We start from the raw sequence: 27527 nt of genomic DNA, 5'->3' as shown, positions 1-27527 counted from the left end.
AGCCTAATTGTGTAGACTTCTTGTAAATTAAGCAATGCGGATGTTTAACAATAATTTAACTCATTATACGCTCTCAAGAGTTTAAAGATCAAAATAGGGTCCATTTGAGTTTCCACCTGTCTCATCATTTAGCTGGGGACCACCTCAAGGACCACTGGTTTGAAAACCACTGAGCTACAGAAAAACATCCTCCGGGAACAGATTGACAGTGTTTCAGAAGATCTGACATCGCGCACGAGTGGTAAAAAAAGAAAAAAAATGCTGGCGAAACAAGCGGATGCCTTCACTCGGCGTCACTCCTCCTCGCCAAATCCTGCTTGCGGGGGAAATAGCTGCCATCCCCCCAATGTGCCTTACTGCCTTCTGATGTGTGTCCTTCTCCTGTTGTTGTTCTCGTTTTGCAGTTTGCGGAGATATCCATGGGCAGTTCTTCGACCTCATGAAGCTCTTTGAAGTAGGAGGGTCGCCAGCAACCACGCGCTACCTTTTCCTGGGGGACTACGTTGACAGAGGGTATTTCAGTATTGAAGTAAGTACTATCTGTGCGCTGGCGTTTTCCATTTCCCTCCCACGAGCGCGGAATTAAGTTTGACGCTCACGCCTCGCCACTTTCCCGTCTCTGAAGCCTCGTGTTATTGAAACCCATTTTGACCTGATTCTACAAAATGTCTTCTAAATCCTGACAGTTTCCTGAACCCTATGTTTCTAGGTCAGTGGTTCTCAAACATGTTCATGTTAAGGACTATCCAAGTTTATATGTAATTGGCCGCCCGACCCCCAATATGTTGTTCCAGGGACCCCCCCAGAAGCAAAGATTTTAGTTAAAAATGTTCGCTTTGAAAGAATATATATTCAAGATTTGCGCCACATTTCCACGATTTTTAAAAATTAGCAGAACTACAAGCTCGTAGCATGGCACTCGCCCGTTCGCAATGACTAACCAATCAGCAAGCAGAAAGGCAAAGTGACCAATGACAAAGCTTCTAGGAAAATCTTTGAATGCAGATTGCGGCCCCTAGATGTGTCACAGAGACTAACATTTTCGGGAGCGTTCTATGTTCTACCCATTGCTGGCCGTCTGAATACAAAAAAATAAAAAATAAAAGGTCATTCAAATTTTGACATATTATTGCTTATAGCAGCTTTAACTCGTGAATGGGGGGAGGAAGCGTTAATATTGCAAAATTGTACCGTATCAATGTTTAATAGCCAATGTAATTCCTTTTATTAGAGTACGTCACTCCTTGAAACTGACTAACCTGTTGTGTTTCTTTTTTTCAGTGTGTATAAAGATGCAAACCTAACTGCTGTTTCCTTTTTCTGCTTGTTTGTTTGTTCTGTCTTCATTTCAGTGTGTGCTGTACTTGTGGGCCTTAAAGATCCTATACCCCAAAACACTGTTTTTGCTGCGTGGGAACCATGAATGTAGACATTTAACAGAGTATTTCACATTTAAGCAGGAATGTAAGTAACACTTAAAATCACTGGTTATACTTCCATTTTACTATTTAAGAGAATAATGTTATGAAAGCATCCTGTTGAGTAAAAACAGTGGAAGGAAGAATTGAGTGATTCTTTCTGGTGTTCATTGTGCATCCAATTCCTACCACTGACTTCAAATGCATGAGTGCCCTCACGATCTGGCATGGTGAAAAGAGTTGGGCACATTCTTTGCTTGCCTTGATATTTACACATGTCAAAGCTATTGCTCTTGGACTCGGGGCAGTGAAAAATACAAGGGCACAGTGAGTCCATGCTACGTTTTTTTTTTTTTTTTTTATGTCTTTGGGATGTTTTTTGGCACTTTTCTGAGAGGCTTTCCGTCCCAGCCCAGGAACACTGCCCTTAGTGTGTGAGTCCTGTGGTGTTTGACTTGGCGTTTTTCCCCTCACTCTCCTACCACCCCACACCCACCCACCCCCCCCACCCCCACCCCTCGACAGGTAGAATTAAGTATTCTGAGAGGGTGTATGACGCCTGTATGGACGCCTTCGACTGCCTTCCCCTGGCCGCTCTCATGAACCAGCAGTTCCTGTGTGTACACGGAGGACTGTCCCCAGAAATCACAAATCTTGATGACATCAGGAAAGTATGTGTTCCCAGGCTGAACGCTTTTGTTTTGCCATTTGAAAAGAAATGAAAACAAAAAAACGGTGCGGCGGCTGTTGTGTATCTGAAAAGGCCATAATCAATGTGACTCGTTTTCATTAAATAAAGTGTAAGAATAAAATGTGACAGTAAAAAAATGGCCTTTAGCTAAGATATAGCTAAATGTGCAATAATGGTGCCTAATTAGCAACATATAAAAACAAATACCGTTACACATAATAAAATGTGTTGAGAATGTGCACTGTATCTACAGTCGGATATACATAAAGTGTGTAACAGAGTTCTGCAGTTTATCGTGCAGCATATCAAATAATACTCAACGGGAAACATCCAAGTCCGCATCTACCTCCTGAGCCACATATGTGACCAAATTTGACTGAGATCCTGCCATCGCACAAATTCCAGCTTTTCACCAGAGGAGAAGAACAAAGAAAATCAGACCAGTCTGAAGCGAGTGGTGCAACAGCACCCCCTATTGGTACTCTAAACATCGGGACATAGGGACATAGTCACATAGGTTAGGACAGGTCACATAGGTTAGGACCACTCAAAATAGGTTTTTGAGTGGTTGCACCACTCAAAAATGTTTTATCCAAAATGAGTTAATAGCACAGGCAGACTCTTCACATACTAGAGCATGTCTGAAATAAGTGTCAGAGGTGTAAATAAATGCTTAAACATGTAGGTGTAATGTTAGAGACCACAGAAGTGAACCTTTCAAGCCTGTTTTCTCAACTCGCTGTTTTCTGCAAGGCATTACTCTATAAGCCATATCTCCCAAACTGGTGGGTCAAACTGAACAACCAATTATGTCAATTTGAAGAAGCTATGATTACCTGCGTTCATATGACATGAAAAAAACGAAAATTGGCAGTCCCTCAGTCAAATTTGGCCACATATAGATACAGTACTACAATATTATTGTTGTGTCTTTCGATCGTGCATGTCGGATAACAAAATAGCCTGGGAAATGACAATGCCTTCCCAGTTAGAACGTCGGTGGTGTCACACAAGTTGACAAGATGCCTGTTTCTGTTCTACTCCCTCAGCTAGACAGATTCAAAGAGCCTCCGGCGTACGGGCCCATGTGTGACCTGCTGTGGTCCGACCCCCTGGAGGACTTTGGGAATGAGAAGAGCCAGGAGCACTTCACACACAACACCGTCCGTGGATGTTCTTACTTTTACAGGTGAGTGTTCCGCAGCTCTGCATTGCTCTGTAATGCTCTGCTCTGCTCTGTTCTCTGCAGCTCTGCATTGCTCTGTAATGCTCTGCTCTGCTCTGTTCTCTGCAGCTCTGCATTGCTCTGTAATGCTCTGCTCTGCTCTGTTCTCTGCAGCTCTGCATTGCTCTGTAATGCTCTGCTCTGCTCTGTTCTCTGCAGCTCTGCATTGCTCTGTAATGCTCTGCTCTGCTCTGTTCTCTGCAGCTCTGCATTGCTCTGTAATGCTCTGCTCTGCTCTGTTCTCTGCAGCTATGCATTGCTCTGTAATGCTCTGCTCTGCTCTGTTCTCTGCAGCTATGCATTGCTCTGTAATGCTCTGCTCTGCTCTGTTCTCTGCAGCTCTGTATTGCTCTGTAATGCTCTGCTCTCTGTTGCTCTGTAATGCTCTGCTCTGTTCTCTGCAGCTCTGCGTTGCTCTGTAATGCTCTGCTCTGCTCTGATTTTCTGCCTTTTCTTCAAAGCATAACCTTTTGCTACTCATCCTAGCTTACAAAATGCTACACGTTATCTCTGGAGGCATGTGATAAACATGCAGACTATTTACCCTTTTCTTGGAGTGGTGCAACGGAAACAGCATGTTTTGTTTTTTTCACCACATGTGTGCAAGCTAACACACACACACACACACACACACACACACACAAACACATATTAACTGCACATATTAACTGTGTATATGGTCATTTCGGGTGTGCCAGTACAGTACAGTACAGTACAGTACAGTACAGTACAGTACAGTACAGTACAGTACAGTACAGTACAGTACAGTACAGTACAGTACAGTAGAGGGACCCCCACACGGTAACTCTGTCATTTCTCAACCGTTTGCCGGCCCGGTTTTTTAGGGGCACCAGCCCCTCCTACTGTATGTCAAGCTTTTAGTGTGTGTGCACAAACTTTGTCCTACACAAACATTAAATTGACAAAGAATGGACAATTTGACGTCATAGTGTAAACACAAACTAACATTGACTAACACAAACATTGATATGTTGTATAGGAAGCTTTCAACTGATGATGTACGATGATAAGAGCGCCCCTCACTCCTCCCATATTCAGCTTTTTGTCCTAACACAAAAAATTAAATGCCATTGACAATGAATGGAGAACTTACGTCATACAGTATGTAGACGAGCAAGTCGGCTATGTTCGTCCTACACAAAGTTTAAATTCCCATTGACAATGAACGGAGAATTTACGCTATATGACACCCTTGTCGTTCCAACATTTTCTAGCAGTGATGTTTAACCATATCAGAATATACCGCAGAGCTATTTAACACTAAACTTCTCCTTTGGCTGTTTTGTGGTGTTTATGTAACCTCAAATGGAGCGGCTGAACAAATGAGAGATTTGTGCTGTGACCTGAAGGGAGTCCACACTGTCATGAGACGTAATGAAGTTGCACATCACCACAGGGCACAGTCCTCCCTTGAAACAAATTCAGCACTCCCTGTGCTCATTATGGCCTAAGTGATGCCATCTTGGCCCCGGCGTGCCAGCAGGCACACACCAGGGCAGTCAGAAATGGCTGAAGAAAAAGTCCCTCGACTACTAAGATGCAATCCCTCTGTTTTTATGGTTTGTTTTGATCATTTGAAAGCAGGTATAATGTCACAGCTCACAGATTTTCTTTTCTCACTGTTATTGGATACGGTTTTTAATGGGAAGAAATATTTTGCCTGATGGGCAAAATACTCTTTATATTATAACCTGTAGTTGTAGATTATCCCATTTTGACCCGAGGACAATTCTACAAATGTCTTCTAAACCCTACACAGTTTTCTGAAAAACCTCTTGTTTCCATGGTGCTCAACCTTTTTCATGTCAAGGACCCCCAAAATTATCTGGATTTGGCCGCCGACCCCCATCTGAAAATATGTTGTTCCAGGGAACCCCACAGAAGCAAAGATTTGAGTTAAATTGCTCTGAAAAAAAACGTTCGCTCTGAAAGTATATATATTCAAAGATTTGCGCCACATTTTCACGATTTTTCAAAAATAGCAGTATGTATTTTTCAATAGCCAAAGCATAACATTAATGCTTAAAACACCAAAAGGGGTTCCCGCCCAAATTGGGTTATATGAGCCATGAATACCATAATTGCCAGGACCCGTGGTAAAACAAAAGTGCTTTTGTTTGTATTGCAAGAATCATATCCTACAGAAAGACACTTTGAATGAAACGGCTTTGGTTGTCACTTGAACGCAACCTGACAGAACAACACTTACACGTTACAGGGCTTCGTGACATGACAAACATCCACCTCCGTCCCATCCATTTCCTGTGCCAGCATGACTTAGTCATTTGGTTTCACTTTTCCTCTATCCCATTCTGGGCGGGAACCCCTTTTGTTGTTTGAAGCATTATGGTTATGCCTTAGCTGTTGAAAAATAGCAGATCTACAAGCTCATAGGGCGGCACTCGGTGCCGCGTTATGAACTTGAAAAATCGTGAAAATGTGGGTGCAAATCTTTGAATATATATACTTTCAGAGCGAACGTTTTTAACTAAAATCTTTGTTTCTGGGGTGTCCCTGGAACTACATATTTTGAGATGGGGTCGGCGGCCAAATACATATAATTCGAGGGGTCCTTGCCATGAAATAGTTTGAGAACCACTGACATGTTTCTGTCAGGACGTAGAAGACATTTTGTAGAATCGTCCTCGGGTCTAAATGGGCTATAGTGCCTTGTTTTCATCAGTGTCCTGCACTTTGTCCGCCCGAGGGGGTGCACCACTAATTGGCATCACACTGGCATTCTGGATTTATGAGTCCCGTTTCAGCCAGACCGAGGGAAGGAGTCATTCCGTGCACCCTTCCCACAAAAAAAATACAAAATAAACCTTGTTTCCTTGTTTCTCCTCCTGCCTTGCAGATTTTTTTACCCCAGCACCACGGGCCCCCTCGTAACACTTTTACAAAAGCAACTGAGGCATGAAATTTGGAATTTTATTTGCTGTCATTCTTAGCTGCAATGGCATAAAATGAAAGAGAGGAGAAAAACAAAAACAGCTTCTACTTTAGCCATTGATATATACCCAAACGGGTAGCTCAAGTAAGTGTTGTTGCTTAAGTTTTTTCAGTTTTTTAATGTACAGCTTGTCACTTCTAGCTCATTAACATCTGCACTCCATTCTCGGGCAGATGGGAAACGCTCAAAGCGGTAACTGCCAAAAACAGAACTAAGCCTAATTGCATTTAGTCTGCTGGTCTCCAAATGCTATGAATCAACACTACATCTGTTGCAGCAAATCATGAGCGAAATAAGATATTTATTCCTCATCCTTGATACCCCCCCCTTGACATATAGTAGTGTGTGTGCGTGCCTTTCTGTTTTGGTATCTGCTGTCTAGTAAGACATCTTCTAAGCAACCACTCTAGCTTCAACTCCTTCAAAACATTCATTATGTTTTTGTCAAGATCAGTCATGATGTTTTATGTGTGTGTGTATATACTGTGTGTGTGTATATATTATATATATACAGTATGTGTATATATATATATATATATATATATATTATATATATATATAATATCTTTTGGCAGTTATTCCTTCCATAAAATAGCAGTAGTTTTTCCTGGTGGCATGCGAGCATGGCTGCCATTTAACACTACAATGTACAGTGTATTTGTGCACATACCAGCACCTCCTTGTCTTGAATGTTTCACAAGAGCATGCCTGGTGGCAGTGTTGAATTTGTCGACTAATACTATGACGAAAAATGTTCGTCGACTACCTTTTGTCACTGACTGAAACTAAATGAAAACGAAGCTATGATGACTAAAACTAAGACTAAATATATATAGACCATTTCGTCAACAAATAAAAACTAGACTAAAATGTTAGGAAGGGACTAGTGGACAAGAGATCCAGTATAAGTAAGACACAAGTAATGTTACACTTGGTTGCATGCTGAAAATAGCCGATCTATGAACTCACACGGTTTGTGAGCTTGTAGATCGTCTATTTTCAGCAAGTGTAAAATCAGCCATTACGACGTCATCAAGCCCCGGCCAAAATAAATGTTTGTCTACTAAATCAACTGTAGATTTAGTCGACTGAAATCTTATGATATAAAATCAAAAAATTCTGTCAAAAACAACACTATACCTGGTGGCTGCTCCTGTGAGATCGAGGGCCCAGGTTTCCAATCCAAGCCCTGATCTTGTCTCGTATGTCTCTCCACTTTCTGCCCTTAGCTTCCTGTGTCTCTTAACACTGACCTGATCTGAAATAAAGCATAAATTAAACATGCCTAAAAGGAATCTTTGTAACCAGAAATACTGCATGCTTAACCCATTTAGGCCTGACCTCGAAATAAAAAGAAATCCTCCAGTTTCCTGAAATACCTGTGTTTCTATATCAGTGGTGCTCAATATTTCATGTCAGGAACCCTAAATATTATATGTATTTGGCCACCGGCCCCCATCTGAAAATATGTTGTTCCAGGGACCCCCCCAGAAGCAAATATTTGAGTTAAAAACGTTTGTTCTGAAAAACATATATATTCCAAATTAGTGCCCCATTTTCATGATTTTTCAACAATACCAGATCTACAAGCTCATATCGTGCCACCGAGTGGCGCGCTATGAGCTTGTAGATCTGCTATTTTTCAATAGTTAAATTATAACATGTTTAAAACACACAGGGGTTCCCGACTTCCCTCCCAAGCCCCGCATCCTTTAAGAAGATATGCCAAGCTGTGATATCCGTTTCCCTGAAGTAAATTCAAGCTCGGTGAACAACAATTAAGTGCTTTTATTTATTCCGCAAAACTTAATCTCTTGCAGCACAAAAGGTTAAAAGGAAACTAGCTATTCATACACAAGCTGGAATAAACTCAATGCTCCCGTAGCTGTTTCTAAGATACAGTACAGTGTTATATGTAATTGTTTTGATGTCCACTGTTTCACAAATAACTGGAGTTGTTTGAGGGTCAGAGCACACGCCTTTCATGCTGCATGGTCGTGAGTTTGGCGCCAGCAAGGGCATCATGTGGTCGCAGTAGTGTTTCCCAACACCAAATCAGATTGAGAAATTAGGCTATTTTCACTTTATTCACTGTGTTTCTTGCATTATTTGACAATTTGGCTAATGTTTGACATTTTTGATGTGTCTGTCTGTCTCTGTCGTCCGTCCGTCCGTCCGTCCGTCCGTCCATTTGTTTCAGTACAGACAGCTGCAGTAGCGCTCTGTGATCCCGGGGTGGGGTATCATTAAAAAAAGTAAAAACCTGGCTATAAGGCAAAAAACTATGCTTTGAGTAGCATGTGACGTGTCAAACTAGGGGTTATTCATGATTCTGAATCAATTGCAAGCCTTTGTTTTGCACGAAAAACAGTCCTTTGGCTAAAAACGGCCATAGCTGTCATCACATTTGGGCAAGTCGCTGTGGCCGAATTTATCCCAAGGAATGTTTTTCGTGCAAAACTAATGCTTGGGTTCAGAATCATAAAAAAAACCCTAGTTTGACAAGTCACATGCTACTATCTTTGCCTTTTTAGGTTTTTAATGGTACCACGACTTTCAACCCCTGAATTTATCATGAGCCACAATTTTTCAATACAACAAATTTTAATATGTTATTTGGATGACCCTAAGGATCATAAGAAACCTTGAACGATTACTATTGCGATTTCTTTTGGGTCATGGCCCCTTTTTAGCTTACCGTAGATTGAACAGGAGCAGTGTCACATGGGGAAACCTAATCCATAGATTGAGAACACCTGAGCGACATCACCTCTCGGCTTAATCACACACATTATTATTGAAATTGATCGCCTGCCTGATGTGACAGGGATTTCTCTGTAGAGGTAAACAAATCTCTTTCTCTCCCTCTGTCTGTTTCTGTTCAACAGCTACCCTGCAGTCTGTGACTTTCTACAACACAATAATTTATTATCCGTGATCCGAGCACACGAAGCACAGGATGCCGGGTGAGTTTCATTTATTCATCGTTCGTTCTTTTAAACATTGTTATACTTTAGCCATTGAAAAATAGCAGATCTACAAGCTCATAGTGAGGCACCGAGCTTGTAGGTCTGCTATTTTTAAGTCTCTCCCCACCGACTTCAAATTCGACACACGCGTTCCACACCACCACAGGGGGTGCAGTGGCCGGTGTCATCACATTACCTGGAACAAAATATTTTCAGATGGAGGTCCGCGACCAAATGCAGACAATTCTGGGGGTCCTTGACATGAAAAGGTTTGAGCACCACTGATACGCTTTTCAGAAAACTGCCTGAAAGATTTAGAAGACATTTTGTAGAATCTGTTCTGGTCTCAGGTCTTAATCGGTTAAACAAACACTTAAACCCTATATATAATTAATTGAACCGAGACTCCCAGGGGTCTACACTAGCGCCCCCCCCCCCTGCTTATTTCATTGTACACCAAATATCTTCGGTAAAAAATAGCTGAATGTTTGCTCCCCAGAAAAGGGATGCTTAGGGTTCACGTAGGGTCTTTAAGGCGTTTGAAACAAAAGCAGCCTGCAGTACAGTACAGTACACCCTGGCTTTGTACCAAGGGACTGTGGAAAGCTGCTGTCAAGAGTTCGTTCTTCTAAACGGAGAGGAGGTGGAAGCGGTCGGTTTGGTTTGGTTGAGGGGTGGTTCGGTGGGTGTGTGTGTGTGTGTGTGTGTGTGTGTGTGTGTGGGTGGACGTGTCGGCAGGTTTCCCCCGAGGCAGGGTGAGGGCGTGTGGGTGGGAGGGAGGCACAGTGCAAGGTTGTTTACCGATGCACTCCCATGGAGCAGAGTCACATGGGGAAACCTACGCCTGTACTCACAGGACGAGGCAGTTCGCCCCCAAGCTGCTTCAACTACACGACTACACACACAGAGACAACACAGTTACTGTACTAAATGTAGTACTACTGTACTGTATGTGATGATGATGCAGAGGTTTTGTCCAGATTTAACCCATTTAGACCTGAGGACGTTTTCTACAAAATGCCTTCTACAGTATATCCTGACAGTTTTCTGAAAAACCCTATTTTTCTATGTCAGTGGTGCTCAACCTTTTTCATATCAAGGACCCCCAGAATTATCCATATTTGGCCTCCGACCCCCAGGGACCCCTCCAGAAGCAAAGATTTGAGTTAAAAAATGTTTGCTCTGAAAGAATATAATTCTTGCGCCACATTTTCATGATTTTTCAAAAATAGCAGACCTACAAGCTCGTAGAGCTATGAGCTTGTAGATCTGCTATTTTTCAATAGCTAAAGTATAGCATAATGCTTAAAACACCAAAAGGGGTTCCCGCCTGGAATGTGTTAACAAAAACACAATATCTGTCTTTGAATGAATGACCTGTTTCTGCCGAACCTAACTGTTAGGATGGAGAGGGCTTTCTCCGCCTGAATGGAAGGCAGGGTTGCCAGATTTTGTGAGAAAATAAGCAACCAGGTCTAGGAAAACGAGCTCAAAAGGGGGGCGACAAGGCACTTTAAACCTATATTGTATACTATTTGAAAATAGCCCATTTACGAGCTCACAACATTGTGAGCTTGTGGATCTGCTCATTTCAAAACATCTTGAAGAAAACATGGAATATTTGGAAGATTTTTTTAAAACATTTCTAACAACACCACAAATTTAGTTACGGGCCTCCCTGCCACAGAACAATTTCACGTGGGGGTTATTAGGGGACAAATAACTATTTGGGGGTCCATGACATGCACACTAGTTTAAATTGTAATGAACTAATTTACTTGCCAGAGCTTCTCTAGAACAGTCTGCACACACTGCCAGCGTTTCTACTAATCTTTTAAGACCCACAGAATATTCTGTTCTCTGACTATGTAAACGCCAAATATTTCAAAAGAAAGAAGTCTTGCTTTCATCGGGGAAAAAAGAGTGTTACCGCGTTGTTCAGTTCTTTAGTTCAGGGGTCTGCAACCTTTTTGAAACAAAGTGCCATGTTTTTAGTTTCTAGATAAGTAGATAGTCAGTGTGTCACTTTAATGACACCACAACATGTTTTGATTGTCCACGATTATAACCTTTTCCCTTTTTAAATATTCTTTCACATTGTTATAATGATCATTAGACTTATTAGATCATAGGCCTCCTATCTCCCTCCCCAGTCAGAGTTCAGAGTTTTAATGAATGTTGAATGATGTGCAGGATGTAATTTACATACAAATATGAGTGAATTCATTTATTTGACTTTTTTAATTGTTTATTTACCGGTAATTGGGGGTTTTTTCCATGCCAGTGTGCCAGTGATCACCGTCCTTTGTGCCAAGGTTGGCACCAGTGCCAAAGGTTGCCTACCCCTGCTTTAGTTGTTGGGAGTTGAATATAGCTTGTTTTCACCAAAAACGCAGAGTTCTTTAGTTTAAAAAAAGGGGAAGCAAGCCCAAATAAGCAACTAAACTTTAGAAACAAGCCCACAAACTGCAACCTACAGTATATAAGAAAGGCTAGATGGCTCACCTGCGCTGTTGGCCAATGGGGATCGACATCACTATGTGGTGGCCATCTTGCTTCAGGTCGCTCGCCCGCTCATAATATTGTGTCTATGGTGACTGTTCTTTTTAAATAACCATAACTTGGTCAACTGAATTTCAAACGGTTTGGTTTGTTATAAACGCCAGAGACGTCAGCATAGCTATATGCTTTTATATGACGTCCTGAATCATAGCCACGTTGACAACGTCTGTAATAAACCAACCCGTCGAGATTTGAGCAAGTTATGAGCAAGTATTTTTAATTTGAGCTGCCATAGAACATACTGTAGGACTGTAGCAAGATGGCCGCCAGTGAACGACGCCGGAGACTCCGCCTTGTGCCATCTAGCCTCTATATGTCGTATTGTCGTCTTAACTATTATTTACAAGCAACCTTACATAAAAAGACGCCCGAAGTCGCTCATAACAATTATGAGTGACTTTGGGCTTCAGCCTACACCTTTTTTGGTCATAGTATCTTTTATTTATAAAACCTTTTCATTCTGTACATGAACTGAAGACCAAAATAAAACCTTAAAACATTGGAACATGGCAACACTGCTGGAAGGTGCCTCCTGGGTGAATTGCCTCTCTGGGAGCTGGCCTCCTGGGTGACTGGTTCCCTCGCTGATGCATCGACTGTTTTATCAAGAGGACGAGAACACACAAACATGTTACGAGAAGATTGATCCTAATCATATCCCCTTGGGGGGTTTAAAAGGGCTATGATGAGTAATCATGTTGTAACATCTGCTCATACTGTACTGTTTTTGTATTATTCATCTCTCTTTCGCTTTTCTTTTTTTTGCCAGATATCGGATGTACAGGAAGAGTCAGACCACTGGCTTCCCCTCCCTAATCACCATCTTCTCTGCACCCAACTACTTGGATGTCTACAACAACAAAGGCAAGGCAGAGCATAATAGCAGATTTTTGTCGTATGTCTTGACAAAGTATAAATTGTGCTTGGCGATGAATGGTCGTCCACGTTGGGAATGGCACAGAATCTGAAGTTCAGCACCGGTGCTCACATCACACAAGTCACATTTGACAGGCACTCTGTGAGGCAATGTTTTTATTGATGCTCGTCGTTGAGCAGCAGGTTTGTACCAAACAGCCTACCGGTATGTTTTTATTTATATTATTGTCTCCACCAGGCCGAAGGCATGGGGAGAGAGTATGTTTTGCACTCCGTCCATGTGTGTGTGTGCCTCAAATCATCCAATTGCCATCCAAGGCGTAAGAAGAAATGGCACCCTTTTCACATTGGCCTATTATAGCGCCACCAGGAGGCCACAACCTGACCTGCCCTGGTGGAGACCTGTGTCCCGAGGGGCACTTTATGTAGTTACTTTTATTTTCATTTTCATGTGACTTTTTAAAGACTCCTGGAATGTAGTTAAATATCATTGAGTCATGTAATATGCCACGGCTCGTTGCTTTCCTCGTGGCAAATATCTCATAATTGTCACTCATTCAAAAAAGTAGTCATGAATTCAGCTTTCCTACAAGCATCATATACAGTTAAATCACAAGCATTCTACTGGACCTTTAGAGCCACAAGGTCCCATATTTCTTAGTGCTTTGTGAAATGATTGAGAGTCTGGACACCGACCGGTTTCAAGTTCTACACATCTTAAGGTTACAGTAGGTTTTAATTTTGATGTCCCAATCATGTTTTATTTGCTCTGATTCAGATCATTTGATTTTGAGTATCTGGATATCGGATTTTCCCCCCGATCCGATATATTTCATTTTCATTGAACACTTATGCCATCTATCACAATAGTCTATTATCAATATTATTTGAAAATGATGTGATCGGCCTCGATTTCCGATCACGTGATCGGATCGGGACAACCCTAGTTTTAATCATTAATTTCCAGACAGACTTAAGAGTGTTAAGAGTACATTCCTACTTTACATCCATTGCAAAACGACCCAAACCCGAGGTATGTAATACTCAGTGCCGCAGAGTCTTCTTGCCAGTAGATGAAAAAGTTGGGTGGGGTCGGTTCAACTTAGGGAAGAGGCCCGGTCCGCTCTTAGCAGGGCTGGCGCCGGTCCACTTTGCTCTTGTGGCAAAGCCTGTCACCGCACTGTGGTACCCACGCGACAAGATAGACTCGCCTTTGTGCTGTGAGTCAGCATTTTGCCCCAGAGAGAGAGAGAGAGGGAGGGAGAGAAAGTGAGAAAGGAGGAGGAGGAGGGGGGGGGGGGGTGGTTAATGCATACCAGGGAAGTGCCCAAGGAGGCAGATAAGGAGGAAATAGAAAAGGCAAAGCGAGCATGCATGGTTTACACATGTTTTTTACGGAACATGAGAATCTCCCCTGGTGAAATATTATCACCGAGGCGTGCTGTATATTGAAGGCATCGGGCCACACAGGGTTCGCTGATGTTTGCATGACGGGATAAAAAGCGCCGGTGCGTTTTCTATTTGCTATTTGCTCAGGGATTTTCCTCGGCTCAAAACTAAGGCGGTGTTGTTGGTCGAGTCACAAGCGTACAGTACACAGCCACTCCTTCTAGGGCACACAATAGGATTATCAAGATATGGTTAAGGCAATTTGCTTGGGCCTGCCTTGTGTTATTGTTTATCTGCCCAGGATTCCCATTCGCCACTGCCAAGCCCGGCTAATCTAACCCGGGGCTCACGTTCCACGCGACTCGAACAAACAACGCTGGTGTCAGATTCGTGGCGTTTGCAGTTTTGGCAGTCAATTCCCTTGTGATCCTTTTGTTACCCTACTCGGAGCTCCGTAAGCGCACGGTTATGTTAGCAGCAACAGGCTGGCCTTAAGGAGATAAACTGCCTTTCATTACTCGTGGTAATCTGCGGGACAAAGATTGCTGCTTTCGTTCTTTATCTTTTAATACACAATTGTCCTTTTTCAAAGACGAGCAGGCAGTAGGAATGACCCGGGAAACAACAGGGAGGCGGCAGCATATGGCAGGAATTTCATACATGTGCTTCTTCTCTCTTAAACGCTACATATTGTGTTGTGCAAAAATAGCCAACCCAATTGTAGATCTGCTGTTTTCGCAGAGGAATCCCCTCCCCAATGTTTGCATTTTTTATTTTCATGGGGGGGGGGGGGGGGGGGTCATGTGGTTAATATTTACTGCGTACGTCCTCCACACGTCACTACATCACGTCATACATGCACGGCACGCACCGCACACACAACACTAAAGCCAGATCAGTGCTGTTGTGGACCGGCTGGTCGAGACCGCCGCAGTCCTGCTGATGCTGGTCTAATCAGTCATGTGGGCGGGGTTGAGCAGTGGAACCCAAAAGACAGTGTAATGAATTACTCTCTGCTCTATGCTTGGGGAGAGAAGGGGGGGGGGGGGGGGTTAGAGTATTGCCTGGTGATTGATGGTCAATCGAGCGATCACATAAATCTAAAGATGGGGTGTGTGGGGGAGGGGATGTGGAGCCCATCAGCAGGTCCCATCAATCCTAGCTCTGGGGGTTGCCAGATAAACAACCCCCCCCCCCCCCCCCCCCCCATCCCTTCTTCTCTCCTTTTGGCTCTGGCCCGTCGTCTGTCTCTCTTTCAGTCTGCTATAGCTCGGGAGTTGTTGTGGCCTGACTATCTCCCCCCCCACCCCCCCCCCCACCCCCCATGGAAACAGAACCGCGGGCAGATGCACATTAACAGAAGGGGAGTCCGTGTGTGTGCAAGGCAGCCGTGATTGTGCAGTTTTTTACTTTGAAGTGTTTAAATGACTGTGAAGGGAGACAGGTGTCTGGTGTTGGTGGGGGTGTGGGGACCTCTTGGCAGTCGTAATGCTTTTTGTTTTTCTCGACTCTTTAGTCTCTAATCTATTAACGGCGCGTGTTTCCGCTGCGTCACTTGACTTGTTTACGAAACTGCGCGTCCGTGTCCTTGTAGTGTAATGGTCGCAGTTCCTCCCAACGAAAGGCAAGGGAGGCGATATAACGCACACACAGCTTGAGAGTGACCGTAAGACCTCTAGGCCAACAGGTCCTGGTCCTTGGCAGGGAACGTGAATAAGGAGATAACTCTTGTGTGCTGAGGCTCCACAACGCTGTTTTGGTCTCGTCAATAGTAACAGACTGTGGTACTTCTTCTCTGGAGTCCTGCCTCAAAGCAGACCAGAGGTAGACAACTGTCGTTCCCTGATGTCATCGCTGTAGGGACACATGCATCAGTAAGCAGCAGGAACTGGGGATGGCAATGAAGGACCGGAAAGTCTGGCGTGGCATTGTGAAATCCATGGACTCGACCGCGGTCGAAAAATGATGATGATGCTGCTCAGCCTCCAGTTGGGACTGTGCGAAATAAGAAGTGGAACATCATTGCGTTGTTGTGTATAACAGAAGGCTTAAGCCATGTTGATGCTGTTATTTACTGCCCCCAGGACAGTGAAATAATAGTTTGTTAAATTGTAAATCCATCTCATGTCAGAGTTGGGTTATCATCTCGCAGCCAAATTAAACATTTCCCTTGATTTTTTTTTCTCTGCTGTCGTTTTGAACAAACGGAAAATGGGAATGGGACGGAATGGAAAGGAAAGTGAGGTGAATGAAAGGAATGTGCCCCGTCGGTGTCGAGGGGGGGGAAATCCAAGTGTTGAGCGTTTATAGCTCATTGTCACAGTTCACAGTTCACTCCCGGGTCAAACTTGACAGGGGCCGCTTCGCTTTCGTCGTTTCCTGCCCCCGGGACCTGCGGTCGGTCGTGTGGCGACAGGTCAGGTACATGAGTGATGCTGTTCGGGTGGGGTGGGATGGGCCGCTGGCATGACTGGCTCTGGCTCTGCAGATGGAAGAAATAGCAGGATGGAAGCCAGGAACAGTGATGACCTTCTCGTCACCGCATGGCATGCCACTGGTAAACGGACCTTCTCTGGAATCCACAGTCCACACATGCCTGTCCACTGGTCGCCACACGGATAATCTTTGGGGGTTTTCTTTTGGGGCTTTCTTTTTTTTTTTTCATTTTAGGTCATGTGGCTTTGTCATACATTATTACACAATGGTTCTAACCAGTGTTGTTTTTGGCAGAAAATCTTGATTTTAGTTTTAGTCATTGTCTCTTTGAATAGTTTTCATTTCGTTTTAGTCACATTTTAGTCTAGTTTTAGTCGACTAAATGTCATACGATTTTAGTCGACTAAATCTACAGTTGATTTAGTCGACTAAAATATATTTTGGCGGGCCTTGATGTCGTCGTAATGACTGATTTTACACTTGCACATCTATGCAATTCCAGACACTTGCAGATCTACAAGCACTGCGACGCGTTGTGAGCTTGTAGATCGGCTATTCTCAGCATGCAACCAAGTGTAAAATTATACTTCATCTCTTGTCCACTAGTCCCTTCCTAACAGTTTAGTCTAGTTTTTATTTGTTGACGAAATTGTCAGTATATTTAGTCTTAGTTTTAGTCATCATAGCTTAGTTTTCAGTTTGTTTCCAGTTTTCGTCAGTGAAAAAAGGAAGTCGATGAACATTTGTCATCTTTGTAGGCCTACAGTTCTTTGGGGGAAAAGGCAACTGTTCGTACCTCATCCGGCAGTTTTATCACTGGTTTCTTTTGCATTTGGGTCACTTTTACGTAGGAATAAATCCAGCTATGAAATAAAGCAGCACTTTTTCTACTGCAGCATTCATTCACTGGTGGCCTTCATTGATTAAAGCACATGACAGGAAAGAAGGCCTAAAGCGAATGAGGCGGGTGGGGCAGGGGGGTACAGAGCCAAGACACAAAACAGACCCTCTTCCTTTTCCATCCAAACTGTGACGGAAACCTTTCCCTTGTCACGACACCATCTCCCCAGAACTAGCCCGTGATTGCGATTGAATGGCGGGGCCAGAGCCATTGAAGGAGAGTTTACGACATCTCCGTTCACTTCATGGGGCCGGTCCAATGGCGGGGTCTTCTTTACATAGACTTCTATTGACGAAGAGTGACAAAGTCTAATGGGCTCGCGTGAGTGACAACCGAGTACATGAACCGCGGTCGGCATCGCTAACCAGCTATATATTTGCTAATGGTAGCCATGCCAACAGCATGATACGCACGCTGTGAAGAATGCATTCACGCAGCAGCTAGTTTGAACCGTAGTATTCTGTATTCTCTTCTGTAGCGTTCATAACGCGACTTAACGTCACATGGAATGGGTTTCTGTCCAAAATGCTGACATTAAAGTTGACATTCCACCAGTGTATAGTCTTTCAAAACCACAGTACATCATTCAAAAATAAATACTGTTGAGGTGAGCTCCAACTTTCACAGTTACCCACACATGTTGCCTCACTAGTTGGGCTCTCCCGTCACTTGAGCATTAATTTATTTCCCTTTGGAATGGCAGAAATATCTGCTCTCTCAGATACAGCTCAACATAATGGACTTGGGAAGAAGAAAGAACGACGGCATGTGTGGAATATTAAGCCTGCTGGAGCTTGATATCGGAGAGCTTGTGGGGAGAGGGAGGTGAAGAAAGGCAATGAGACTGAGAGAGACAAACAGACAGATGTAAAGACGGAGACTTAATTGCTAGAGAGAGAGAGGGGGAGAGAGAGACAGACCGGTTGGGATATACTGTACATCATGGAGGGGAATCTCCCCGTGCTCCCCAGGTGAGGCGTTTACTGTGGGCATACCGAGCGTTGTCGAGGCACTCTCTCTCATGAATAATGAATGGTCAGGCGTTGCCCATCAGAATGTACACGTTTACCATGGCAGCAGGCAGGCACCGCCCCACTGCCCTTCCCCCTCACGTCTCTGTCGGGACAACAGAGACATCTAGTGGCTCTGTAGGCACCCTTTGTTCACTCTTCAAAGGTGTGTATGTGTGTGTGTGTGTGTGTCAGTCACATTGTGAACCCGATTTTCTTCAGAAGAATAGAGGTCAACCATTTAATGGTTGTTTGATGATTACAATTTTGAAATTAGGGAAATAATTAGGAAAAGATTCAAGTTGGAGCCAGGGTTAGTCATTTAAGAGTCGTGGCCTACCGAAAATAGCAGAACTTCAAGCTTGCAATGTGACGCATTGCTCCATTCATTTTCAATGGGAATTGAATTGTGTAGGACGTAAATATCTGATTTGCTCAGACCCATATAACGTGAATTCTCCAGTCATTGTCTATGGGAATTTAATGTTTGTGTGAGACGAAAATCTACACTAATAGCTGAATATAAGAGGGACAAAAATCCCATGTCACTTTTCTGGTCAAGCCCGTCCTTGTATAAAAGCTTGGAGACGGTCGTGTTTGTTTAGTGCAGGTGACGCGTCTCGTCTGCGGTTCTGCTCCTTCTAAAGGGAGTCCGATATGGAGGAGAGAGAGCATCGATATGCGAACTCCCCCCCCCCCCCCCCACGCCTTTTTGCTCTCGGCTCCCGGAGCTGCATTTGATCAAGTGCCTTAATGGTGTGATGTTTATGCAATGACTGCCCACGTGTGCGCTTTTATACGCGCTGTCAAACTCTTGTAGGGACTCACTCTCTCTCGCTTTGTTATATACGTGTGCTGTGCACGCACGCACGCGCACACACACACACACAGCCCTTGGTCTGAGAACAATCCGACTAATGCAGTGCCTTCCACTAGCATTGTCTATTCTGCTGATATTGATAATACCAAATGCCGTGTGAATAATTCAGTGGGTCGCCGCGTTTCCCTGTAGGGGTATTTCCGGTCTATAGATTGTGCGTTTGCGCATTTAATGTACGAAAAGAAAAGGGCCACAGTGCTCCACACAGAATCTAATGCTTAGCCATGCTCATTTCATCACCCACGGCATGCACACACACACACACACACACACACACACACACACACACACACACACACCGTTAACTGAGCACTGCAGGATTTATTTTACTGTGCACTGTACAGTATATCTTCGCTGCCGGGCAGAGTGTACATCCTCGCATCTATTTCAACTGTAAATGAATGCCCTAATCCGTCGTACATGAGAAGCAGTACAAGTTGTAGCTGATCTACAAGCTCACAACGAGCCACAACAGTCTCTCGTTGTGAGCTTGTATAGAACGGCTATTTTCGCCCCCCCTCCCCCCTTTTGAAATATTCACGGGTTCTTATTTTCATTTTCACAAACGGTTTTATAACCGTTTGTTTGGCACATATGAGGTTTTCTGCCCGACTGTATGCATACGGTCACGCACGCATGCACACTCACAGAAACACCCCCACCCACAGGGTGCGTTGAACTGCCTGGAAGGCAGGCAGCAGCCAGCTGGCTGCTTGGCATGCCGGGTTTGATGACTTGCTATTCTGAACTCTGGACGGGAGACGGGGAGGCAGGAAAGTCCCCCGTGGTGACCCAGCCAACGGTGTCCGCTTTCCCCCCGTCCAGATCTCTGGCCACTGTGACCGGGCCTCGTGTGTGTGGGCGTCGCGTGTTTGTGTTGGGGAGGGTGGGGTGGGGGGTGGGGGCGTCTATATACAGTACGCTCTGTGGGATATATTTATGTACGGGTGGTGCTGGGCTGTCCCCGGTGCCTAAATTTGCGCTGTGCCTCAGTCATGGCCAAGGTTATTGGCATGAGACCTAGGTCGGGATTTGGGGGAGGTGGGTTTTGTATGTCAATAGTCCATGGAGGGTCCTGTACGTGAAGGACATGTTGTACAAAGCCAAGAACTGGAGGAATGCTCATCCACCTAACCTGGCTGTTCATTGCCGACATATACATATAGTTGTATGTAACCTTGCTAAAACCCCAAGATTGGTTTTGTAAAATGCAGTTTTAATTAATACACCATGGAGAATTATTTTGGGGCTGTGTATTGGCCGCATTTTGACACTCGGATAAATGAACAGTGAACACTGACGATTTCCCTTGTCTAGGAACATTTTTCCAGCTACCTTTTGTTTTATTAACCTACAAGTATGCGCATGCATGTATTTTAAAAACTGTGCGACGATGGGGAACATTTTGACCCAAGCATCGCGAGCGGGGCGTGGGCAGGCCGGCCGCGATAGATAGGTAAGCACGGTTTTGCTGAATTGCTAATGGGGGACCATTTAAATTGAAAACAAAGGCTTGCATGCTGTTGTTTGCTACTAACAGAATTTTGCATGCACAGGGGTTGAAGGGTTGCCAACGCTTTTCTTGTTTTTTCCGCTTCCCTCTTTTCGAAGTCAGACTGGGCCATCTCTACACTGAACACAGATTTTCGTGTAAGAAATTGTAGTAATGTCAATTATACGTGTGAGTCATACACAGGTCACTGGACCGTTGGTTTGGTGCACTGAATAGTTTGGTTAGAAGTTCTAACCACTGGATCACACCTCTACTTTGTGGTCGGTCAATAAAAAACAGATGGTGTGTATTTATGTTCTGTCTGTGATGTCAGCGAGTTTGAGCAAACAGTCTTTTTTGTTTGCCGCACTCAAACTAAGAAAAGATGTGCCGGAATTTCACCACCAAACCTCTTACGTGTTGTTCTCTGTGTGTGTGTGTGTGTGTGTGTGTGTGTGTGTGTGTGTGTGTGTGTGTGTGTGTGTGTCCGTGTCCGTGTGTGTCCGTGTGTGTGTCCAAACAGCGGCAGTGCTGAAGTACGAGAACAACGTGATGAACATACGACAGTTCAACTGCTCGCCCCACCCTTACTGGCTGCCCAACTTCATGGACGTGTTCACATGGTCCCTGCCCTTCGTCGGAGAGAAAGGTGAGCGACGCTGACATGCATAAAAGAAAAAAGAGTGGTACTGTGCTCAGACACAGAGATAGGCACATACACACATTGCTGCATATAGGAGTAGCTAGCACCACTCAAATAGTCAATTATTTTCAAATCGCTTGTAGATCGGCTATTTTCTGTATTTTATTTTGTCTTTTATTTATACATATTGTATGACCAAGTATATAATGGGGCTCAAGGGGTTTAATTGGGCTAATCGTTTTATTAAAAAATATATATTAAAATTACTTAAAAGCTCACTACTCTATTAATAATAATAAATGATGGATAGTATACATGCATATGCATGCACATATGCATTCATATAGTAGAGATGATCAGTCAAGTGAAGTGACAACAGTGAATATGAATAACGTTTTGAGTATATGACATTGTAATGAGAGCGTACGTTTTGAACAGCCAGTATTGACACAAAGGTAACCGACGAGGCAGCTGACACGGAGCTTGTCTGTCTGCAAATACATTATATATGCACTTAAATGTCATCCCTAATCCATTTGGAGTTGCGTAACATGCAGCTGATGAGTGACGGGGGGAAATGCACTTGTTTGCAGACATACAGACTAGTGATGTAGGGTGAAGATATGCTTAACCATGTGCGTACACACGCATCATTCGCGCACACACGCACACACACACACACACACACACACACACACACACGCTTATAGAGGCTTAGATGGTTTCAACTTTCAACTCAAGCATCAGTCGGTATTATGCCTCTGGGGAAGATGGGACACGTGTTTACGGGAAAAAACATGTATCAGTTGGTTTTCATTAAGTTCCATGGTTTGATACATCTAATTCTAAGATATACAACTTAGTACCCGGTCTGCCGTGTAATCATTTCAACCCAGGACTAAAGACAGGATTGTCAGATGACATAATCTGATGTCATTTTGTGCGGTTTAGTTTAGTTCATTTGCACATGTACAACATTTATTTTCACCATTCTTTGAGCGGGAACCCCTTTTGGTGTTTTAAACATAATTTAGCTATTGAAAAATAGCAGATCTACAAGCTCATGTGGCACAAATCTTTGAAATTATATTCTTTCAGAGCCAACGTTTTTAACTCAAATCATTGCTTCTGAGGGGTTCCTGGAATAATATATTTTCAGATGGGGGTCAGTGGCCAATTACATATCATTTTTGGGGTCCTTGACATGAAATATTGAGCACCACTGATACAGAAACGAGGTATTTCAGAAAACTGTCAGAATTTAGAAGACGTCGGGCCTAAATGGGTTAAAAACAAAATATAATTAATTATATATATATATTATATTTTATTATTAAAAGTGATTGTTTTATGTTTTGGTCATTTGGATGGAACGGCCTCTAGCATGAATGTCCCTCTCTGCTCTCATTATTCCCTCCACGTTTCTGCCGTGTCACTGTAATGTGATCTTCAGCGTCTCGCTGACATCTACCACTCCTCGGTGCAGGTCCCTTGTTATCTGTTTTAATTAATCACACACACGCACACACACTGCTTGGCCTGTTTTTAGACTTGGCACACACGCATGCACGCACAGACGCACGGCCATTCCTAGCAGAGTAGCGGTGTCATGTAAAGCCACCCCTTCTCTCCACAGCATTGGGGTGAGGTTAAGGTTGTCATGATTCTAATGAACTGCAGTCCGTCAGGCTAGTGTTACATGGCACATCGCCCCCCTCAGTTCCACTGTGTGGAGTGAACAGACGGAGTTCCTACACCCACAACTTCACAAGTTGGAGGTTCGAGAAATATTACACTGGCGGCATTTCTATGGAGGTTAAACCCTACACCTGCTCTGTGCAATAGGCCTATTATGTGTATTATGTTTTCTATCTACCATGTATTATTACATACAGGCCTCATTTCAAACTTTGATTTGGCCTTGATTCCGATGAATGAATAATTTGTGCATCCAACCAATACAGGTAGTGGTTAATCGGACAAAAATAAAGAAAACATTATAATAACTCTGTCGATTTGTTGATGTAAGAAACAAGATTAAGATTAAGTCTGTCTTTTAGTCGCTCTTAAATTTTTGGTTAATTTCCCAGCCTTATGATCAATGAAGCTTTAACCCATTTAGTCCTGACAAAAGATTCTACAAAATGTCTTCTAAATCCTGACAGTTTTCTGAAAAACCCCATGTTTCTATGTCAGTGGTGCTCAATATTTCATGTCAAGGACGCCCAAAATTATATGTATTTGGCCGCCGACCCACATGTGAAAATATGTTGTTCCAGAGGGACCCCCCCCCCCCCAGAAGCAAAGATTTGAGTTAAAAACGTTTTCAAAAATAGCAGACCTGCAAGCTCGTAGCAGCCGCACTACGAGCTTGTAGATCTGCTATTTTTCAATATCTAAAGAATAACATACCGGTAATCCTTAAAACACCAAAAGGGGGTTCCCGCCCAAAATGGGTTTAAGGTAATAGCACAGGCTGGATCAGACAGGCTGATCGCATAATTGGAACTAGAAAGATTAGATGGAATCCTGCTCAGTTGTGAGTGTGGTTGTATATATATATGTAATATATTGTGCCATTAGAAGAGATGAGGGCATATAGCGCACAGATGAGTTCCGAATGGATGGCAAATCGGAGAGGAGAATGGAGAGTTATTGCACGATTTAAACGATTATATGGAAATATGCTGATGATGACATCAGAGATCTACATACATGGGCATATAAGGGACAAGGACTGACGGGTACAGAGATCTCCATACATGGCGGTGCGACATAGTCACATGGGTGTGGCAGTATTTGTACCAATGTAAGCTGACTGCTTACATTGGCCCCTCGCTAATTAGAAAATGTCTATAGCGCTCGAATCGCTTGGTCTTCTGCCCCTGCAAGGGAATTTATGTCTTTATAAACGATTGTAAAACAGAGATTCCTTACGTAACCAACAACAGCCACTTAGCTACTACAAACGTTATGCAAATCACAGCGGAAGTTACTCCAGAAAAATAATAATAAAGTTGTGACAATAACTATAGTGTGGCTATGCCTTTGGGCAACCACACTGATTAGAACTTTCGCTTTGTAATTAGAAATCCGCTTTTTTTGTTTGTTCAGCGTTCCATTGTTACAAATGCATTGCTCATACAATTGTCTCCGTTTTGCTCTGCTCTACAGTCACTGAGATGCTGGTGAACGTGCTGAGCATCTGTTCCAACGATGAGCTGACGACTGAGGAGGAGATGGATGGTAAGCGTGTGGAATCAGGACAGACCCAAGTGGGGGGAAAACAAGACTACAGTCACTGGTGGTGCTGCCATGGCCAACCGTTCTCACTGCACCTGGTCACCATGTCCACTAGAGGGTGTGCCTTCACTGCCTTGCCAATGAAAGATCAGAGCCTGATGTATTTTTCACGCTCAGTATTCTGTCAGAATGTTTTTGTGTGCATATTGCATATATCACACAAAACGCACACAACCACATGCATACAGTAGGCTATGTAACGTGTCTGGTATATAGTCAGAAAAGTCGGACATTATTTAGGCTACTAAGTATAGAAGCAGCAATTTATTTTGCTTTTTTTTTAAAGTTTCACAACTTGACTCATAAGGGGAGGGACAATCGACAATTCTACCCGCAACCCCGCCTGTGTCATTCAGCATTAATTTTACTATTGTTGTTGTCAGAGGTGGTTTTGTCCTAGATAGTGCCTGAGATCCCCCCCCCCCCAGCACCCTCTGAAATTGTTTACAAAGCCACAGTTGTGTGCGTCAGAAAGCTCAAAGACCTAGCGGAAGGACCGGTGAGATCATTTCCTGTTTGGTTGCCGGGGGGTGGTGGTAGGGGGGGGGGGGCGTTGGCAGTTTGGAACATGAGGCGGACTTGTTGTCCCACAGTTAGACCAGCTGAACCCACTCCATCATTCACGCATTTATCCACTCACTCACTCCCCCCCCCCCCCCCCCTTTCACTGCCTCTGTTTTATTATACATTGTTTTTCTTTTCATCATGACAATTTATTTATTTATTTTCTATCTATCTATCTATCTATCTATCTATCTATCTATCTATCTATCTATCTATCTATCTATCTATCTATCTATCTATCTATCTATCTATCGCTCAGTCTCTCTTTCAGTCTCTCTTTCAGTCTCTTCATTTCTCTCACATGCTGTGACGTTGTCACTACCTTGGTTGTCGCATCTAACGTCATTTTTATCTCTCCTTCCTTTCTTTTCTATGTTTTCCAGAGTTTTGTCTCCTTGAGGCATTGCCCTTTTTCTGTTTTACACTTCCTCTGTTGTTGTTGTTGCTTTTGCGCCCCTACCTCTTCTTTCCGCTGTGCCTCCCCTGTCCCATTCCACAGCCATCCACTGATCACTCTATCTTTTCTCTTCTCTTCTGGGGGTGTGTCATAAGAAGGCCAGCTAATATATGCCCCCAAGAAAGGTACTACGAAACACCAGGCTCTATGGAAACGTGTGCAAACTAACAGCAAATTTATTCATCTATCAGTCGACTATACAAATCCTTAGTCGGGGACAGCCCTAGCAGCAACTAGACCTTGTGTTGCCGTGCTTGCACTCTGCACTTTAGCTGTAGACTAACTCCACTTCTTAAAAACCCCTTCTAACGCGTGTACTAATTTAGACTGTTGGTGTTATTTACTTACACCCATTCTGGCCAGGAACCCCTTTTGGTGTTTTATACCCCTTCAGGCCGGGGAGCCCATTTTTGGGTTCTGTACAGTATGTAGACCTACAGTATTAAAAGTCAATGTAAAAAATGTGATTCTGCTATATAAATATTTGAAGTTTTCCAGAAAACTTAGGTCAGGATTTCGAAGGCCTTTTTAGAATGGGCCTCAGGCTCTAAATGGGTTAGAGGAAGAAATCAATAGAGGTGGTGCTAGAGGAACCAATTAGACGTTTCCCGGGCAGGAAGTTGCTGTTTGATGCGATGATGTCATGCTCTGAGGAGTACAGATCCGGTCGCCTAGCAGATTTTGGACCGTCAAAGAAGTCCATTCAGTTGTTCTATGACTCGACTAAAATCCGTACCTCGGAATGGAATTAGTCGTTTTGTTCATTTTAATTAATAAAAAAAGCCAAAACGAACAAGTCTTTATTATACTAGATAGTGAAAGCTTTGTTCTGCAATATGGCTTGAATTGGAGAGATTTTTTTTATGTTGAAACAAAATGCAATTCCGTGTTTTGAATCAATTTAATTGAATGGGTGATCCCAGCTGAATGGGCAGAGAGCTGCCCGCCTGTGAAGCAGGCAGTAGGTTTCCGGGTTCGATTCTCGGCACTGGACATGTGTCAAGGTGTCCCTGAGCAAGTCCCCCCCACCCCCCCCCCCCCAACTTATCACCAAGCACTCTCTCCATTTCCATCTCTCTCACACTCAACATGCTGTCATTTCCCCAGCGTATTCTCCCGGGCCCATGTGTGTAGCTAGCTATTATGCTCAACAGGTTCTCTCTCCACAAGTCTTCTTTTCCAATCTGGGGGTAAAAAAATATAAGTCCTATTAAGAGTCTCTCCATTAGGAAAAACTTCATAGATTTAAGAGTGTTCTCATCTGAACATGTAGACAACAAGTGTGCAGTCACCGTACAGATTTCCCAGATTACCTCACATCCTAATCCTACTGGAAGCAAAATTGGACTAAAAAGTAGTTTGGACACCCAAACGGGCAGCATGAATGCACTGAATGCTGAGCACTATCCTGGCGTTGCTGTGATGAGTGGTTGCAGTGTTAATTTTGACATATTTAGATTTTGTTGAAGTTTTAGTAGATTTTAGTCTAGTTTTAGTTGACTAAATATCATAAGATTTTAGTCGACTAAATCTCCACTTGATTTAGTCGACTGAAATAAATTTCGGCGGCCTCTGATGGTGTCGTAATGCCTGATTTATACTTTTACAAGCTCACAACACGACGCAATTCGTTGTGACTCTTGTGAGCTTGTAGATCTGCTATTTTCAGAGCATGACACCTGCGCACAACCAATCATAAAATATCTTACTAGTTCTATTGGATCTCCTCTCCACTAG

General features: G+C 43.5%; 1 protein-coding gene across 6 annotated transcripts in view; it reads left to right on the top strand.

Annotated features, from left to right (window-relative positions):
• The window catches only part of LOC310875650 (protein phosphatase 3 catalytic subunit alpha), a 95966-nt gene that overhangs the window by 56390 nt on the left and 12049 nt on the right, over window positions 1–27527 (top strand). For 2 of the 6 annotated variants that reach the window (XM_083788938.1, XM_083788941.1), the window contains exons 3-11: window positions 405–529; window positions 1353–1464; window positions 1944–2089; window positions 3159–3298; window positions 9197–9274; window positions 12609–12703; window positions 21347–21472; window positions 24641–24712; window positions 25889–25915. In XM_083788938.1, the coding sequence (XP_083645064.1) occupies window positions 405–529; window positions 1353–1464; window positions 1944–2089; window positions 3159–3298; window positions 9197–9274; window positions 12609–12703; window positions 21347–21472; window positions 24641–24712; window positions 25889–25915 (921 nt within the window). Of the gene's footprint in view, window positions 1–404; window positions 530–1352; window positions 1465–1943; window positions 2090–3158; window positions 3299–9196; window positions 9275–12608; window positions 12704–21346; window positions 21473–24640; window positions 24713–25885; window positions 25916–27527 lie in introns of all 6 variants that reach the window. The other 4 variants (XM_083788937.1, XM_083788939.1, XM_083788940.1 and 1 more) reach the window with 2 other exon arrangements.

The sequence above is a fragment of the Protomyctophum parallelum genome (genome assembly GCF_964188405.1).
Source record: "Protomyctophum parallelum genome assembly, chromosome: 18".
Lineage (NCBI taxonomy): Eukaryota > Metazoa > Chordata > Actinopteri > Myctophiformes > Myctophidae > Protomyctophum > Protomyctophum parallelum.
The sequence above is the reverse complement of the archived record's forward strand: the minus strand, read 5'-3'. Positions and strand labels throughout refer to the sequence as shown.